Source organism: Mesocricetus auratus, unplaced genomic scaffold (genome assembly GCF_017639785.1).
Source record: "Mesocricetus auratus isolate SY011 unplaced genomic scaffold, BCM_Maur_2.0 Super-Scaffold_100015, whole genome shotgun sequence".
NCBI classification, from domain to species: Eukaryota; Metazoa; Chordata; class Mammalia; order Rodentia; family Cricetidae; genus Mesocricetus; species Mesocricetus auratus.
In genome coordinates, this window is record NW_024429198.1 from 26,592,922 (window position 1) to 26,612,805 (window position 19,884).

The 19,884-nt window shown below is 41.0% G+C and overlaps 1 protein-coding gene and 1 long non-coding RNA gene across 2 annotated transcripts in view; one reads left to right on the forward strand and one right to left on the reverse strand.

The window, feature by feature from the left end:
* Window positions 1-7,167, forward strand: part of LOC101837650 (zinc finger protein 91) — a 32,325-nt gene extending 25,158 nt beyond the window's left edge. The window contains exon 8 of the mRNA XM_040757907.1: window positions 1,554-7,167. Coding sequence (XP_040613841.1) covers window positions 1,554-3,124 — 1,571 coding nt within the window. The 3' untranslated portion in view covers window positions 3,125-7,167. The remainder of the gene's footprint in view (window positions 1-1,553) is intronic.
* Window positions 7,168-11,688: 4,521 nt separating this feature from the next.
* On the reverse strand, window positions 11,689-15,661 carry LOC121144289. The gene is made up of 2 exons (XR_005881608.1): window positions 13,979-15,661; window positions 11,689-12,949 (listed from the first exon to the last, which is right to left on the reverse strand). It is a non-coding gene; the product is annotated as an uncharacterized LOC121144289 (long non-coding RNA).
* Window positions 15,662-19,884: the final 4,223 nt, after the last annotated feature.

Sequence of the window (19,884 nt, forward strand, 5' to 3'; positions counted from 1 at the left end):
CCTCAGCCACAGGGCAAAGGAGTCCCACAATCACTGTTATCCATGAAGTGAACCATATTTGGATTATAAAGCCACACCCCAAATTACCTCATACCAGAGGCTGGCCAGGAGCCTAAAACTTCAAAAGTGTCAGTTCCACTGATTCAACAATTTGTTATCAAACAATGGATCTTCCAAAGCTGCAAGTGAGGCTGCATGAGAACATTTTCTCAATAGGATTGGTTAGTGAGCTAGGGGAGCAGTTGGATAAAACTCAGGCAAAATGGAGTCCCTTTTGGGCAGTTCAGTAACAGACTTTACACTGTTTGTACACATATGAAAATTGCACACTTTCTGAAGATCTAGCGTGAAACCATTATAGGACAGTAACTTTACACATAAGTTTCTTTCGTATCACATACATTCATATTAATGAAAGTCATCAGAGTTCCATATGAACAATGAAAATATCTTCTCATTTTTCTCCTATCACACACTTGGCAATAATGATTAAAAATGCATGGACTTTGTGGACATATAGTTAAAAGTGAAACTGTCCACAACTAGGGGAATGTGTTTGGTTGCTCATCAGTAAGCTTCCAGAATCCCATGAATTCAAGTTTTTTTCTTTACTTTCCAGTTTGATATTCTGTATTAATATCTGACAGGGCACATGGCCTACAACCATTTGCCTGCATGTAATCTATATATTTACATAGGTGGAATATCCAATTGTAAAACACAGAAAGACAGTGTAAGATAAAAATACCTATGAGGTCTTGTTCTGTGAACATGGCAACTGTGTGTTTCCATTTCATGAGTAATCACAAGGCGTACATGTTTGTTCCTTGTGCATTGTCGCTCTCCACTCATTGCTCAATCCTTGTTTAGTATTATAAATGAATTCATTCTTAGAAATTAGGTTAATGTGATTATCCATTCACCTACAGATATGGTGCCTTCAGTCAGAGTTCTGTTATTTGCAACTTTATGTGAAGGTTTTTCAGAACTTCATAACCGTCTGTTATATATTTTCATGTCATCAAAGTAATATGTAAAGGACCACCCTAAATCCTTGAGATATATTATTTAACAGCTGTGGACAGTCTATTATTTTGCAGCATATCTTTTTTACCTTCAACTTCATACTTAAGATAAAAATTGTATATTTCTGTCAGTCCTATGTGACAATGAAGTTCCTCTTTTCCAAGTTCCATGGCTACTTTATAATTTCATATCTGTCTAGCCATGTAACACCTGCATTATTTAATGAGCTTATTTTTGTTAGCAAAATGCCCTTTAGAGTTTCCACAATTTTAGGTGTCACAATTTATTTAGCTATTTAACTTTGAATAATATGCTACTATTCATTATTTTTATATCCTATCTGGTTGGGCATTTATTACAGCTGTTTCCACATACTATATTTTCTGAATTATGCTCATTGCCTATAGGTGTTGAAATATATTGCAGTTTCTCATCTAAGGTTAAATATATATGAGTAAACATCTCCATTTTATCTGTATGAGTCATGTTGCTAAGCTTTTGATCATATCTCAACTTTTGCTCAACAGGGACAACACCCAATGGATATAATGATTCCAGCAAGGTTTTTGATGATAAATCACTCCTTATTCAATGTCAGATAATTCATACAGGAGAGAAACCCTACACATGTGAAGAATGTGGGAAGGTCTTCAGTTCTTGCTCAACACTTTCTATACACCAGAGACTTCATACAGGAGAAAAACCCTACAAGTGTGAAGGTTGTTGTGAGACCTTCAATTCTCGCTCTAAACTTTCTGTACACCAGAGGATTCATACTGGAGAAAAACCCTACAAGTGTGAAGAATGTCATAAAGCCTTTAGTACTCGCTCATCACTTTCTGTTCACCAGAAAAACCATACTGGAGAAAAACCCTACAAGTGTGAAGAATGTGGCAAGTCATTTTGCTATCCTTCAATGCTGAAGCAACATCAAAGAATTCATTCTGGAGAGAAACCCTATAAATGTGAAGAGTGTGGGAAAGCTTTTTATGATCCTTCATTCCTTAAGAAACATCAAAGAATTCATTGTGGAGAGAAATCTTACCAGTGTGACAAGTGTGGCAAACTTTTTTCCTATTCTTCAGACCTTAAAATACATCAAAGAATTCACTCTGATGGCAATCCCTACAAGTGTGGGGAATGTGGCAGAGCCTTTTCTAAGCTTTCTACCCTTACTAAGCACAAGATTGTTCATTCTACAGAGAAACCACACAAGTGTGAAGAGTGTGGGAAAGCCTTTGCTTCTAAATTTTCCTTGAGTCAGCACAAGTTATATCATACTGGAGAGAAACCTTACCATTGTGAAGGATGCGGCCAAATGTTTTACTTTACTTCTGACCTAAAGAATCATAAAAGACTTCATTGTCAAGAGAACGTGTACAAGTGTGAAGTCTGTGGAAAAGCCTTTTCTAGTCATTCTTCCCTGGTTCAGCACAAAATAGTTCATATTGGAGAGAAACGACACGAGTGTAAAAAATGTGGCAAAAAGTTTTCCTATCCTTCAAAACTGAAGAGACATGAAAGAATTCATACTGAAGAGAAGCCCTACATATGTGTAGTGTGTAGCAAGATCTTTTGTACCAATGCAGAACTTTCTGTACACAAGAGATCTCATAGGGAAAGACCACACAAATGTGAAGAGTGTGGCAAAACCTTTTCTATGCTCTCATACCTTCCTCTGCACAAATTACGTCATACAGGGGAGAAATCTTACAAGTGTGAAGAATGTGGGAAAATGTTTTACTCCACTTTAGAACTTAAAAAACATCAAATAATTCATAGTGGAGAAAACCCACACAAGTGTCAAGAATGTCACAAAGGCTTTCGTAACCAGTCAGCCCTTAATAGACACAAGGCAGTTCATACACGAGAGAAACTCTACAAGTGTGGAGAGTGTGGTAAAGCCTTTTCCTATTTTTCAGACCTTAAAAGACATCAAAATATTCACTCTGAAGACAATCCACACAAGTGTGGGGAATGTGGCAAAGCCTTTGTTAATCTTTATAGCCTTACTCGACACAAGACAGTTCATACTGGAGAGAAATCCTACAAATGTAAAAGGTTTACACATTTTCAGCCCTTAAAGGAAGGCAAATAATTCATTCTGAATACAAATTCCATGAGTGTGTGGAATATGGCATAATCTTTGCTAATCATTCAGACCTTATCCAACTTAAATGAATTCATGGTGGAGAATATTAATTATTTTAGAATATCAACAGGAACATCTAATTTCCACCAATACAAATGCTAAGAATGCCACCAGAAAACAGTAGAGATTTCTCTTTGCTGTAACCCCCCTCTCCAGTTTGTTCATGTTTTTCAAACCTGCCTTGATTTATGACTGTTTATTCTGTAACTATAAATGTTCCATAAAACTCTTGTAACTTTGTCTGTTGGGTTCTCTAAATCTGAGATCTGGGCTATGGTACAGTTACCATTATTTTTCCCTGTGGTGTCACCCAAACACCTGTAATAACATCTCCCCTGGGTATGTAAGGATCTCCATTGACTCATATTTCTCACCAGATTGGACTTTGGTGAAATGGTTTGCATTGGTACAGTCTGGGGTGAGTGGGCATGTGTGTTTATCTCCCAAGGAAATGCTAACAGAACACATTTTCAGTCATATTTGAATCCAGAATAAAGAATGTCTTATTTCCTTTACATTCAGAACAGCATTTCTCAGATGTTCCCAACTGTCATGTCATAGAGATTGCCATCACACTGAAATAAGGACCCAAGCCAGTTGCACTCACTCGGCAGAAAGGATGTGTTTGATTAGTGGATATGTGATCCTCAAGTATGAAACACTGTAGGGGCAGGTCTTATTTTACTGCATATACAGATCCCAAAGTCATCTCAATCTCAAGTTTACTAATGTACTGTAAACTATTAACAGGGGGTAATTAACTCCTAAACATTAACAATCACTGACTTCTAGATGATTAAATGTCTCTAATGTGTCCAGAATTGTGTTTCTAGTCATGCTAAATATAAATGAAATTTACTCACAGAGATGAGTGGGAAGGAGAATCCAATTATATCTCTCATTCTATACTCCTTTGTATATGATGTTGAAGTACAGCCTAAAGCACATACCTCAAAACAAATTTAAATTGTGTTTGTTTAATGGGGTATAATATTCATAATCATATATATACATATATATTTGAAAATTATTTTGAAAAATGAATGCTTGAATAAAAAGCCTATCTGTCTGCTGTCTTCCAGAATTTTCCACCAGTGACCTTTGATGTGCCTCAGATTTTTTTCCTCTCTTAATTCTTATACTGGCAGAGAAAAGGAACACAATCCAGACTCAAGACCCTTACACCAGGCAGGCTGGAGTACAGGAGGGGTCAGACACCGCGTTTGCTCTAAGACACTGAGAATCTGACAGCATCCATGTGAGAAGGGCTCAGCTCGTGAAGCCGCTTCACCACCAAAACTGCTCAGGGAGCTCCCAGCTCCACCTCAGGAGCAGGTAGTCAGCTGACCATCGTTAGCTTGCAGTCCTGGTCACCTCAGCTGACCATCGTTAGCTTGCAGTCCTGCTCACCTCAGCTGACCATCGTTAGCTTGCAGTCCTGGACCTTGCGCTATCGTCTACTCCGCGCTCCCCGGCAGCTCTGCTGTCCCAGAAGCCCAAGGCGGACTCGGGCTGCCCGTCCTAAGGAAACCATCTCTCAGGGCACAGTCCCATCGCCCTCTCCCAGCCCTGACCTGCAACCTCCCGCGTCCCAGCCAGTTCAGCACAGCATCTCCAAGGCAGCTTCTCCGCCCTCGCACCCAGCCCAGGTCCACCCCCTCCAAGACGGACCGCACCCCGCACGGAGCCTCAGGCTGACCTGCACCCTGGACCAATCTCCAAGTCAGAGACGCAGCAGGAGACACAGCAGGGGAGGACTCATGCCTAACTTTGGGGTCACGTCACAGTGCCTTAGACTACATTTCCCAGAAGTCTGTGCGAAAGAATTCCCAGAACCAAGTACACAGATTTCAGCTTTTCCTGGAATTGTCGTCTGGAGTCAGCTTTACAGCCTTGTGCAGAGAGACTGGTGTTCCCCTCCTGATCCACTACACGACATTATGAATGAGTCGAGCCTTTGACAGATATAATAGCCTTGTAAGTTTTCTGGTCCGTATATTGTGATTTTTAATCTTAACTAGGACATTTAAAAGACTCGGTTTTAAACTAACAAAGCAACACATTAATGTGGGAACGAGAAGTGTCTTTTAAAGATGATTTTGAAACCAGCCATGTTATATAAGTGGACCCGGGGTAAAAGGCTGGATTGGAAATTTTAAAGTCACCTTGTATCTAAGTAAAAAAAGAAAAGTCGAAACAAAACAAAATGAAACAAATATGCATTTAAAGCAGTTGAGTATAATGTATGCTTTTTCTTAATAGGTAGTCCTGCAAATCAGTAAGTAGCTACTCTTCATTCCTCTGTACTAACACTGTGTGAGCGAGCTATACATGGATCTGACTCTACAGCTTGTAAAACAGCTTTGTGTTAATATCAGAATCCTACAGTGTAGAGAATTGGTGAGGGACACAGAGATGGTACAGTCACTGAACAAATTTAAATGTCCAATCTTACAAAGATCTCCCATAACCCATCTCAAGATTTTTCCACCTGCCCTTCTGTCCTTGAAAACTCTCAACTGTTACTCTATGTAAGCAATTTAGTTTTTGTGAGAGCTCTACTAGAATTTTACCAGTGTTTTCATGGTTCTTCACAAACTCAGGTCCACATTCACCACCAGCAGGGCTGGGAACTCATGCTCACCTCCCAAGTGAAGGGACATGCCCTGGATCACAGACTCAGGACTGAAGCACAGATAGCCCCAGTGTAGAGTTTTCCATATTTCTGCCATGAGGTTCCATATGGTGAGGTTCCAATTCCACTTAGCCATCACCTGCATGCTCCATGACATGTGACCACACAGGGACTGTTAGGAGGGACACTGAACATCTGACCACTTATATGGTGAAGCGGTTCTCTCTAATAGTGCTGCAAAGCTCCATGTTGACCTACACGTTGCTGACCCTGGAGAAACTTTCTTAGAAGTGAAGTTTTGAGCATGAAGCTGCTATAAGGGTCTTCACCTTTCAAATGAAATTGCACTTCCACAAGCCAGAGACTTCCTTCGATGTGCTCTTGGCTCAGAGCAAATCAATGTGGGCTTGGTACAAAGTGCCTGGATTCCCCAAACTGGAGTTAATCTCTGAGAATTGCAGCTGATTTCACATTGTCTATAACTTTAAAGTCACCATGGTTTAGAATGAGATTGATACCTATAGATTCATACGGTGGAATGCTTAGGTCTGGTTGTTAGGAACTGTTTTTGAAGGATTAGAGGGTTTGGACTTATCAAAAGCACGTGTCATTGGGGGCGGGCTTTGAGGTTACAGAATCCTACTCATTACCTGTCTCCTATTGGGGATCAAGATGTAAGCTCCCTGCTCCTGTTTAAGGATCATGGCTGCCTATCTGAAACTATACTCTCCATCAGAGGACTTTTACACAATGAAACCATGAGCAACAAATGATTAATGTGTTTTCTTGCAGCAATCAAAAAGACACTCTGTTCTGTGGTTTTCCAATGGAGATGAGAAAAAATGTCTACTCGCCTCAGATTTGTCTCTAATTAAAGACATAGCAAAGATTCCACTAAAGTCCCTATCTTGAATCAATGAGTTTACTACTAGAATTGCAGACAAGATTATGGTTGAGGGTTTAGAAGAGGAACACACTTTAGTAATGTTTCTTTTACAAATGTGTGTGCCATTGTATTTTGAGTCATAGACTTTCAGAATTCAGACTTCATCCTGATGGATTCTTTTTCCCCTGTAAGGAATATGAAATATCCTTCTCAAGTTCTTTTCATTAACTTTAGTTTGAAGTCTATTTTGTCAGATGTTAGGATAGCTACACCAGTTTTTTCTTAGATCCATTTTATTGGAAAACCTTTTCCCAATCGTTTACTCTCAAGTAATGTCTGTCTTGGAAGCTGAGGTGTGTATCTTGCATGCAGCAGCAGGATGTTTCCTGTTTTGGTACCCATTTGGTTAGCCTGAGTCTTTTTATCAGTAAATTGTGCCCATTGATATTAAAAGATTTTAATGATCAATGATTGTTAATTCCTGTTATTTTTGGTTTTGTTTTTAATTATGGTAGTGTGTCTGTGTTTCCCTTCTTTGGGATATGCTGGTGTAAGCTTATCCATTGCCTGTGTTTTCAGGGTACAGCTAATTTCCTTGGGGTGGAGTATCCCTTCTTGTACTTTCTGTAGGGCTGAATTTGTGCATAGGTGTTGTTTAAATCTGGTTTTGTTGTGGAATATCTTGTTTTCTCTATCTATGGTGATTGAAAGCTTTGCTGGATATATTAGTCTGGGCTGGTATCCATGGTTTCTTTTTTTTTTTTTAAGATTTATTTATCACATATACAGTGTTCTGCCTACATGCCAGAAGAGGGCACCAGATTGAATTGTAGACGGTTGTGAGTCACTATGTAGTTGCTGGGAATTGAACTCAGGATCCCTGAAAGAGCAGTCAGTGCTCTTTACCTCTGAGCCATCTCTCCAGAACCCATGGTTTCTTAGTATCTGCAGAAAGTGTGTGCAGGATATTCTGGCTTTCAGAGTTTACATTGAGAACACAGGTTTAATTCTGATAGGTCTGCCTTTATATGTTACTTGGCCTTTTCCTTTGCAGCTCTTAATATTCTTTCTTGGGTGAGGGATGGAGAAGGAGAGCAGTGAAAGAGATATCTTAATAGAAGGAGCCATTATGGGGCTAGAGAGAAACCTGGTGCTAGGGAAATTCTCAGAAATCCACAAGGATGGTCCCAGATAAGACTTCTAGCAAGTGGAGAATGTGCCTGATGCAGTCTTCCCCTTTAATCAGATTAGTGACTACCCCAACTGTCATCATAGAACCTACATCTAGTAACTGATGGAAACACCCAAGCACTGGGCTGAGCTCCTCAGCTTCAGTAAAGACAGGAAGGAGGGATCATATGAGCAAGGGGGTTTAAGGTCATTTTTGGGGAATCCTCAGAGACAGCTAACCTGAGCTACTTGGAACTCAGGGACTCTGGACTGTCAGCTGGGAATCTGATGGGACCAAACTAGGCCCTGTGAATGTGGCTGATCTGTTTGAAGGGTCCCTAGCAGTGGGATCAGGACCTATCCCATGGAGCATGAACTGGCTTTTTGGAGACCATTCCCTATGCTGGGCTACTTTGCCCAGCCTTGACAGAGGGGAGAGGTGCTTGGTCCAGCCTTGACTTGTTATGCCAGACTTTGTTGACATCCCAGGGGAAGCCTTACCCCTTCTGAGGAGTGAATTGTGGATGAGATGGGGGGAGGGAGGACGGGAGAAGAGGAGGGAGAACTGGGGTTGGTATATAACATGAAAAAAATTTTAAATAAAAAAAAAGAATAGGAACACACAATTCAAAGCAATAACATCAACAATACTAAAAATCTGAAGGGCTCTGGGCAAGAACAAATGCTTGACTGTTAGCTCAGGCTTGTGACTACCTAACTTATATTTAAAATAACCCATATTTCTTGTCTGTGATTTGTCACCTGGTTCATGGCTTGTCACCTCATTTTCTACACATCCTAAGCAACTGGCTTAAATCTCACCAAGACTCTCCTCTATCAGCCCTTCTTTCTCCCAGCATCCTCAGTTTGATCACCCTGCCTGTACTTTTTCCCTGGTTATTGGCCAATCATCACTTCATTAAACAAATTCAAGTGGTGCTGGAGAGATAGCTCAGAGGTTAAGAGCACTGACTGCTCTTCCAGGGGTCCTGAGTTCAATTCCCAGCAACCACATGGTGGCTCAAAACCATCTGTAATGAGATCTGGTGCCCTCTTCTGGCCTACAGACAGAACACTGCATGTGATAAATAAATAAAGTCTTAAAAAAAAACAAATTAAAGTGATAATTCTTTTTTTTTTGTTTGTTTGTTTTTACGAGACAGGGTTTTCAAGTGATAATTCTTTACAATGTACAAAAGTATTATTCCACAGCAGGAAATTTAACACAAATAAACAAACAAAACCAGAGACAGATATTGGGCTTCACGCTGAAGATCAGAGAAACAAAGCAGCCAGCCACTAGTTTTTACCTCTACTTCAGACCAAAATGGGTGAACCTGTCTCCATGAATCCTCAGAGTGCAATGCCTTTCCTGTCTGGAAACTGAATCTCTCATGAGACCCCTTGATCCTTCCTTTTATACCTTCCTAGTGTGGGATTAATGGTGTGAGCTCTTTTTGGTTGATTCACTATCATGTAGCCCAGGGTGGTCTTGGACTCACAGAGACCCACCTGCCTCTGTCCCTGAGTCCTGGGGTTTAAGGTGTGTACCACCACCACCTGTCTTCTATAGCTAGCTAGTATGACTGCTGGAATTACAAGTATGTAATTACCACTGCCTGACTCTATTGCTGTGGCTAGCTTTGCATTTTGATCTCTGGTGGCTTTATTAAATCAGAAATAATACATTACCACGATTCCCCCTTTTTGTCTAATCCAAAAAAGAAGGCTATACTTAATGTGTCTGGACCCATATATGGAAGTCCATTCATTCCATCTTGCCACAAGTTCAGAGAGATCAAATCACTCCTATTGTCTCTAAGACATTAGCTTAATGGCTACATGATGCTCTGTCCTCAGTGGTGAATGGCTGCTATCTAAATAAAGACTTGGGCCCAGGCAGGATATTTTCACCCTGATGGCTAGGTGATACATGGCAGCTATGAAGTGCCTGAAGGCCAAGTAGTCTGTGCAGCTACAGAGTGTCTTTAGGATTAAGGGAAGTAACTGCTATTTGCCCTTTATACATGATCATAGAAGTCTTCTGCCATTGTCCCCACCTTTGGTTGATTAAGATGGTGCATGAATAAATTGAGGCACTTAAATTAACCATTTCTATTCATCTACCTGTTGCTGTGAGACTTCTCCTCCTGCATGTCTTGCTCCCTTGGAGTCTCCTTGCCTTTCTTCTTCCCAGAGTTCTCTATGTCCAGGACTCCACACTATTGGCCATTTATTTAGCTTTTTATTAAACCAATCAAGAGATGCCTTGGCAAAGACACATCTTCAGTGTACAAAAAGATTACTCTACAACACCTCTCTTACACTAATGTCTCAGCCTGAAATGGCCCCAATCTGATAAACTGGTAAAATATTTACCCAGCACAATACTTAGTGATGTTTCTGTTTTAGCATATTTGCGTTCTCTTGAAACTATCCATCATGTTATCCTGACTACAGCTATCACTGAACAATCCCCAGTTATCCTTTATCTCAGACATCCTACTCATGAGATCGCAAGACTTCGATGAACCTTTATTAAGTGTCCAGTTACCTTCAAGGAACCCAGTGTAAGATGCACAGACTGGAAACTGGACTGCTTTGTTGTACTCACATCCTGAGGTGAGAGAGGCCAGAAAGGACTGCCTGTGGTGGCTGCAGAGGGGTCATGAGCTGGAGCTGCCATGTTGGCAGTAGGGGAGGGAGCATCCACTCCACACTTCTTTATCCTGAAACCCTAATCGTCCAGTAGCCTAACCAGCCAGGGAGGCCACGCCCCAACTCACAGTGGCTATGAGATGTGGGCCCACTTTTTGTTTGCTGGGTCTTTTCTATACTAGGACCAGTTATCTGGTCCTAGGGCCAGTTCTTTGTAATAGGTCTTCAAGCCTGCTTCTAACTGCAATAGGACATTCCCTCTGACCTTGAAATTTCTTTGCCTTCTGACTGTGGTCTGCCTAGGTTTCAGCCTCAACAAGCCTGGCTACTTTTTTTTATGTTTCTACTTCTTAAATATATAGAAACAATTGCATTTCAGGTATTGCTAATATTGCACATATATGGACATTTGCTTTTGAAGCTTAGGTTTGGTGTCCCCACATCAGCCACATGCATGTGCATCTCTAAGGGTCCTCTTACCTGTTCTCCTGAGTGTTGTTGACTCTGAGACAGGAAAAAGGACATCAACAAATAGCTAAAGAAGACACTGTGTGATTAGGAACAGCTAACAGGCTGCCTAAGACCAATGGAGACTACCATTGTTTATCTCCTGGTATAAAGGTATCTACATAAATGCAGATAATGTACTCAGTCATTTTTTCCCAGCTTGCACTATGTAGTTTGGTGATAAATGCAAGAGGTCTTAGGTTAACTGTGGAAGCAAAATTGTACAGGGTCCAAAGACAAAAAACAGTTCCCACCCTCACCATCATAGGAGAGCAGCCTGCAACCAGCATTTCCTTCCAGTGGTCTCAGAATTCAGTACAGGTTGGGCTAGCAACTCACTAGGCACATGGAGTCAAATCCTTCCTTACTCCTTGGACCCTGTCAGCCTGCTGGAGGCAGGTACTAAATTTCAGATGGAGTACAGCCTACTATCTACAGGTTGTTGTTAGAGCCACAGACCTAAAGTAGCCTTTGAGAGCACTGCTGCAGAGAACCCTGGAACCTCACAAGTCAAGGCCTCATATCCATAATAACCTCATCCCACTGTCCCCACTATTTCAGTCCTGGGCTTATATGGGATCCTCACACCTTACTATACAGATATATGTACCCCCTGTTTAGATGTCCATGAACAAATAATAGAAAATAAGTTGGTAAATATAAATGTATATGTTTATTATACATTCACACACACAGAAGGGATGCTATGTAGCTCTAAAAAAAGTATATTCAAAAAATTTATGAAAAATGATGGATGTCAAATGTATATAAGTTGAGGTCATCCAATTGTTGATTGTTTCACTCTTTGTGGAGGGTGCCACCCAGTTCCTAAATAAATGGAAGGTGTGTTATTATTTACTTAATTATAAATGCTTGGCATTAACTTGTCTTGTTTCTTGCCAGCTTTCCTTAACTTAAATTATCCCCATCTACCTTTTGTCTGTGGGCTGTCCCTTTTCTTATTTCTATAATCTTACTTTCACTTTTACTCTATAGCTGGATGGGTAGCTGAGTGGCTGATCCCTGATGTCCTTCTCCTTTTCTGGCTTTTTTTTTTTTTAAATCCCAGATTTCTCCTATTCTCTCTGCCCATCAGCCCCACCTATCCTTTTTCCTGCATCATCATTGGCTGTTCAGTTCTTTATTAGACAATCAGATGTTTAGACAGGCACAGTAACAATTTCACAGAGTTAAACAAATGCAACATAAACAAAAGTAACCCTTTTCCCCTTTTTTGTCAAAAAAGGTTTTGGCTCTAGCACAGTATAACTACATATAACAAAAAGTTATCATTTAAGATTACACTATTCAGCTCATTTATATTTAGGAAATTTAGAGGAAAATAATCCATTATCTATCCTATCTTAGTGAATCCAAAGTTTTATACAAAATTTCTTTCTATCATAACTAAGAAAAAAACAACAACTATAACTATCTAGTCTTCACCTCCATCAAAGGCCCAGAAGGATGTAATATTATCTAACAACGGAGACATTAGGCTACCTGGACAGTCACCTAAGAGTACCTCTGCAATTCTGGGACATCCACCTTCAACCCTACATGCCTAAAGTAGCTGGCAGACCTTTTATGAAGCAGGAATTTTGGACTGTACTGTCTTGTTTTGGCAAAGTTCATTAGTTACTTTCCCTTGTGTCTGGCAAAATGTCTGTCAGACCCTTCAGTGAAGCAGGAATTTTGAAGGACTCTCCTGCTTTGTTTCAGCAAAGTTCAATGGTTTTTGCTGTGAGTCCTGCATGTCCATTCTTTACAGCACATTGGCAGCAGCAGTTTCTTTGCCCAGTTGCTAGCCTTTCCACAAAGAAAGTGAACTCCAGAAGGAGTTTCTTCCGTGCCCATCCTCTCTGAGTAGAGTGGTGCTGTCAGCAGCAGATGTGTGTCACTGCCATGAAAAACCCTGTGTTAACAAAATATTTTAAATGTCATATTCTGTGGGTACTTGAAGTGTTTGAAGACCATCTATTTAAAATATATCTCTATATGATCTTGAAAACATGCCTAACATATCTACAAATCTGACTGTTCTATGACTAACTACTAACCTATGTTTCCTGATTAGCCTAAATAGTTTATAATAATAGCTTTCAAAAACTAGAATTTTACCATATATATTTAAATGACCTACATAGGTACAACACCTTAAAAGTAGGAACTATATAGTGTGTTGTTAAAAAGTTACCTTAAATATGTATCAATATACAAAAGTCCTTTAAACAAGAGTAGAAACATATATACAGTGTAACAAATATAACTTTGTATTTGTATCAATATACGATATTCCCCTAAATGATAACAAACATCCATGACCCACCAAATAACCAAAGACCATTCACAACCTTGAAATCTTGGGAATGTGGACCTTGTTTTCTCAACAATGTTTCCTGATGTCTGTGGATGAATTATCTTTAGGGTCCCACAGAGAAAATTTGAGACAAAGGCCAAGTTCTGGGGAGACCCAGTATTATCTTTGTTCTCAGATAGCACCTGTCAAGACTCAGGACGTCTTGCCTGATCAAACCTGATCCATATGAACCCTGAAGGAATCCACAGCCTCTCATTGCCCGTGGGAACACAGCTCCAAAGCATTTTTGATTTCCATTTGAAAAATACATTTTTTTACTTCCTTTTTAAATTAAGATAACCCTAAATTATCAAGGTTGGTTCAGTTTTGCAGTCAAATTCACAGCTATTGTTTGCTCAATAATCAAAAAATTCAAAATCAACACAGTAACACACAGGATGCAAACTCCCCGTGTATTTCCCTTCTTATGGGGCTTTTTTCTTTTATATTATTTTACTTCTCTTAAAGAGAGACTTTTTTAAAAAACTTTTTCCTGTGACTGTCTATACCCATTTTCTTTTCTTTCTTAGGCTTACACCATTGTTAAACACACTGGAACCTATTTAGAGGTTTTTCCATCTGTACCTTTTATTGTGTATCTTTTAGCCCTTTTGACTGCAAGAACAAACTCTAAACCGCTGGGCCGTGTGTCCGAAGCTCCGGTGGCTGGGTTTATCCACTTCTTGAGCTGTGAAAGCAAAACCTAAAGCACATAGTCAGGTTGGAAGTTTGTGACCAAGAACTGTACTCAGCCTCCCTAGAGCTCTAGAACGATACTGCTTTGGCAGGCGTTTTTTACTTAGATTTTTGTTCCTACTTCACATACTGGTTGCTTGAGGGCTCCCCAGCAGGCAGAAACTCTTAAAGGAGCCCTATCCTTTTTTTCAAGCTTTCTCTGCCCTATATAAATTTGAGGCCCATGCTGGTATGCCAAAATACTCTTGGTTGTTATATCTCCCAAATAAACACATAGAGTCATATTATTTTCTTAATTATAAATGCTAGGCCTATCTTGGCTGGTCTGTTGCTAGCTTTCCTTAAATTATTGCCATCTACATTTGTTTTCTGGGCTTATTCTTTTCTTACTTTTTTTTTTTGGTTTTTCGAGACAGGGTTTCTCTGTATTGTTTTTTGGACCATGTCCTGGAACTCGCTCGGTAGACCAGGCTGGTCTCAAACTCACAGAGATCTGCCTGCCTCTGCCTCCCGAGTGCTGGGATTACAGGCGTGCGTCACCACCGCCCGGCTACTTTTCTTACTTCTATACTCTTACTTTCACTCTTATTCTGTGGCTAGGTGTGTAGCAGGGTGAATGCCCCCTGCCTAGTCCCTCTCTGGCTCCTTTTTTTTCTCCCAGATTTCTCCTTCTATTTATCCTTTCTCCTGCCTCTCTATTGTCTGTTAAGTTCTTTATTAGACCACAGGTGTTTTAGGCACACAAAGTAACACAGCTTCACAGAGTTAAACAACTGCAACATAAATAAAAGCAACACACTTTACAACAATATTCTACAACGTTTCCCCTTTTCTGTCAAAAAAAGAAAGAAAGAAAGAAAGAAAGAAAGAAAGAAAGAAAGAAAGAAAGAAAGAAAGAAAGGTACACTGGATAATGTAAATTAAAAGCTGGCAGGAAGCTAGTCAAAATAAGGCCGGGCATTGACATATAATAAGACTCTATGTGTCATTGATTCGAGTGCTGGGTGGTAGGCTCCCCAAAGAGCAAAAATACCATACAACACAAATGCATATTCATTAAGGCTACTTCCATTCATAAGGAAATCTCCCTCTGTGTTCTGAGGAAATTACTAACTAGGTCTGCAGAGACTCAAGCAGGACAAAAGCATAGACTCCCATACACACAGCAAACCGATCTTTTTCAAGGTGCTTTGCTGACCACATGTTAGACATTTTTAAGAAACAGAAACTTCCTTCACAGCAGGCTTTCTTTGTTATGATCTATGATGGAAATTAGAGCTGGAAGCAGACTCTCTTTGCCATGTAATCTCCAGGCTTATTCAGGACTGTTTTCTCTAATGTGCACATGACATTTACATGTTAATAAACTATTTTTAACAAAACTCAATGAGAGAAGGTATGTGATGTGTTGTCTTTCTATCCATCAAGTTTAGTTGACTGTTACACTTCCTTGTCGAGTCTGCCGCGCAGCCTGTGTCTGAGAACGTGCGGAGGGTGTCGGGGATTGACAACACAGAGACTCGTTCAACAATGTAAAGAAAACTTTAAGCAGGCCCCAAAAAGGTTCAAGAAAAACTTCCTAAGAAAGGCTCCCTCCAGAGAAGCTTCTGCTCTCTCCTCTACCCTGGCTGGTTCTGCTCTGACACCAGAGGTGGATGTGGGTGGGTCTGAAGGTGCGGTTAGTCTTTAGACAAGGTCGAGGTCAGGGCGGTTTCTGTGGGCAGGCCTTTTCCAGGAACTTATTGCCCCGGGCATTGTATTGTTTTTAGTAAACATGTTTTTAGTAAACATTGTCTTACAGCTGCCTACTCCCAGGCTGAAGGGGAAGTGAGTCTCTGCTCAAGGTCTGGTGTTCCCACAATTCACCCCTTTTTATTTTCAAATGAGGCACTCCTGGCTTAGGTCAAGTAGGGTCACCCTCCCTTTCCCGTCTTCGGGGGACCTTGAACCCCTGTCTTAGGTGGGAGGGGTATTCCCCACAGGTTGCCCGTCGTCTGAGACACCCCAACCTTAAATCATCTGTAACCAACCTTCATGGCTATCGGGATTGCCATGGGCTAAGCTAAGCAATACTTGGTTACGGATCTCTTGACTCTGGAACAAGGCTCGTTTGAGCTCGGCATAAAGCCAGAATGCCTACTGCCACTGCCACCATTTCCAGGACCCCCATTGACATAGCGCCTCTCCATCACCGTACCCATCACCAGGTCTGGGCCATAACATTCTACCAGCCTTCATCTGTTACAAGGGTAACCTGCACGTGATTTACATTCTGTTACAAGGGTAACCCACATGTGATTTACTTTTACAATTTGATAAAGTTACAATCTTTCCAAGATCTACTCAGGAAAGCATTTAGAAAGTGCACTTGCACAGATACATTAGGTACAATCATTGATGTTACACATGTAGCATTACGAAAAACATGAACAATAGGCTTGTTGCACTATCCACAGAGCACCAATTTGTTCCTGTGGTGATGCAGTTTGTTGATTTAACGTCAGCTGATTACGCGACTTGAGTCAAAGTCTCCTTTTTGTTGCATTAGGACAAGTTGCATTTCTCCAGAAAAATACACTGGCATAGGCACGATTCCAGAAACAGGAACCATCAAGTCTGATATTTCGAGTGACCATGTCCTGTTCAAATACTGAAAAGAGGCTTTTGCCACTCATAGTCCATACCAATGTCCAAATGCTTTAAATGGGTCCTTTTTTCCCCTAAAGGGAAAAACTGGCCAAATGAATTCTGTCGTTTCAAGGTGTGTCAAGGGCAGACAGTTAGTCTTTCCAGTTCTCTGTTGGCTTCACGATGAAAACTCATGGGTCCGGAAGGTTGATGCAGCAGGTCTGTTGAGAAACTGGAAATCTCGAACCGACTGTTTTCTTTCTTTCTTGGGCTCTAGATTCGATGACATCAAGGGTCAGGAACACTGATTTAGGAGATCTCACTCAAACTGGCTTAGGTAGGCTCCCATGGTCTCAGGTCCAGTTTTTCTCTGCTCCATGCATCTCACTAAATGGTCTGACAGCTGCCGAAGCTTTATTCTTTTCCTGCAAGAAAACACAAACATGCCCTCGACCCCAAATTAGGGTCTTCTCCACTGTCTAGTGCATGGATGTCTCCATTTGACCTGAGCAATGGTTGCTCAAGTTCCATCATGCCAGAATCTGTCTGAAGCTCACTGGCATTCACATTATAAAATTTTTAAATGAGGAGTGTATTATTTGATGAGTCATGTGGGGACTGGGGGCATTATTCCCCCTTTTTTATTTTCTAAAAAAAATTTTTCTTTTTTGAACTGTTGAAGCTGGACCATAACAGTAGAAGGATTTGTCTACCCTCCTTGGTTAACTATCTAGGTAAATTGGGCTTACTACTTAGATTATTTGTAGATGCCCATTAAAAAGGACATATCCTTTGAATATATCCCAAAAACTTCGGAAAATCACTCAAAGATTGTAAACTATACTATGTCCAAATAACTTTTGAAAATTATTTGAAGTCTGTGAGCAGTCTTTCCCAATCTAACCTGTAGAGCTCTCACTAGCTGACAAGGCCTCATTTGCATCTTAAATTTTTCTGTTAAAACATTAACAGACTGGCTGGATGTTCCTTTTGGCTATATTTAAAGCAATCTAGGTAGCTTCTTAACTCTTTTTGAAGGGATTTGAGTATCCTTTTAATCATATAAGCAGTTCACACTCACGCATTCACAATCACATTTCATACATACCGGTGTGGCCACACCATACATTCAGAACATACATGCATCTTTCAGTCATCCTTTTCCCTAGGTCATGATTAGTCTGTTGCAATGAAGCTTCCTTAATTGAAATCTATGTAAAAGAACAACTCCAGCCAATCCTTGAACTAAAAGGGTTAAAAAGTCCTGTACGTTCTTTATCATTCCTGCATTTGAGCTACAGTCATGGGGTACATCCGTACCTACTCCTTGTAACTCTGTAGATGCAAGGTGGAGAGACCAGGCTTTTGGCCAAACGTTTTTAGAGATGACTCACAAAATAGAACTTAAATGCAAACAAAATTTTCCATTCCATATACCTTTTTCTTTTTCTTTACTTAATACCAGTACCTCTTTACTGTTACCAAATTTTTTGAGTCAGGGTTTCTCTGTATTGTTTGAGGCTGTCAGTCCAGCCTGGCCTCCAACTCAGGGATCCGCCTGCCTCTGCCTCCCAAGTGCTGGGATTAAAGGCGTGTGCCACCACCGCCCAGCTTGTTATCAATTTTTTTTTTCGAGACAGGGTTTCTCTGTATTATTTGGAGGCTGTCTTGGAACTTGCTCTGTAGACCAGGCTGGCCTTGAACTCAAGAGATCTGCCTGCCTGTGTCTCCCGAGTACTGGGATTAAAGGCGTGTGCCGCCAACCCCGGCTATTCACTCATTTTAAATCCATTGTTGGACCCAGAATATTCCCTCATGCAAAAAGCCTTAAGATTTACACAATCCACCCTCCAATTGAGGGCAATCTCTGGGTTCCCCTTTTTTCCCTGACCTTAGTGTCAGGCTAAGGCCTAGAGATTTAATCCAATCCCCCCCTCCAACTGAGGGCGATCTCTCAGGGTCCCCTTACTTTCCTACCTTTGTCAGGCGAAGGCCTGGAGATTTAATCCGGTACCCCTAGCTTGGTACCCCTTTTTAACACATCCGCATAGCCTTATTGGCCAGCCTTTTAGATCTCTCAGTTCCCCTTTACTTTCCTGACGTCAGTGGATCAGGCAAAAGACTGGAGATTTTTTATTTTATTTCTTATTTTACCTGTTTTTTTTTTTTTTTTTTTTTGACTGGGTTTCTCTCTATCATTTTGGAGGCTGTCCTGGAACTGGCTCTATAGACCAGGATGGCCTCCATCCTACCTACCTCTGCCTCCAGAGTGTTGGGATTAAAGGCGTATGCCGTCAACTCCCGGCTCTCTGAATATCACAGCAAACATCCTCCCAATCTGGGACATTTAAGCCTTCCCCAGTAATGAACCATGGGCTCCCTCTTTCAATCCATTTTAAAAAGCCTGCCATGGTTGTAGTCCCCTGTTCTTCAAGTAACTTTTTTTACGTGATACTGTAATTTAAACTTCCAGGGACTATTTCCCATTGTTTCTTTTCCTATTTTCCTCCATCTGTCCCTGGCTGGCAAAAGGGACTACCCCGTCCACTTACCTCGCTTTCACGATCTCAGTAGGACCTCCAATTGTCGAGTCTGCCGCGCAGCCTGTGTCCGAGAATGTGCGGAGGGTGTCGGGGATTGACAACACAGAGACTCGTTCAACGATGTAAAGAAAACTTTAAGCAGGCCCCAAAAAGGTTCAAGAAAAACTTCCTAAGAAAGGCTCCCTCCAGAGAAGCTTCTGCTCTCTCCTCTACCCTGGCTGGTTCTGCTCTGACACCAGAGGTGGATGTGGGTGGGTCTGAAGATGCGGTTAGTCTTTGGACAAGGTCAAGGTCAGGGCGGTTTCCATGGGCAGGCCTTTTCCAGGAACTTATTGCCCCGGGCATTGTATTGTTTTTAGTAAACATGTTTTTAGTAAGCATTGTCTTACAGCTGCCTACTCCCAGGCCAAAGGGGAAGTGGGTCTCTGCTCAAGGTCTGGTGTTCCCACACTGCCTAACTCTAATAATGATGGATAACCAGGAACAAAAGCAGTCGTGATCACTAGGGATGTAGGAGTGAGGGAAGGGGGGTAAGGGATAACACTACTCATCATTCCATTATTATTGTATGCCGGGTATTACCTGTGTAAGTGTTGTCTAGGTAGTAACAGTTTCAGTATGTTC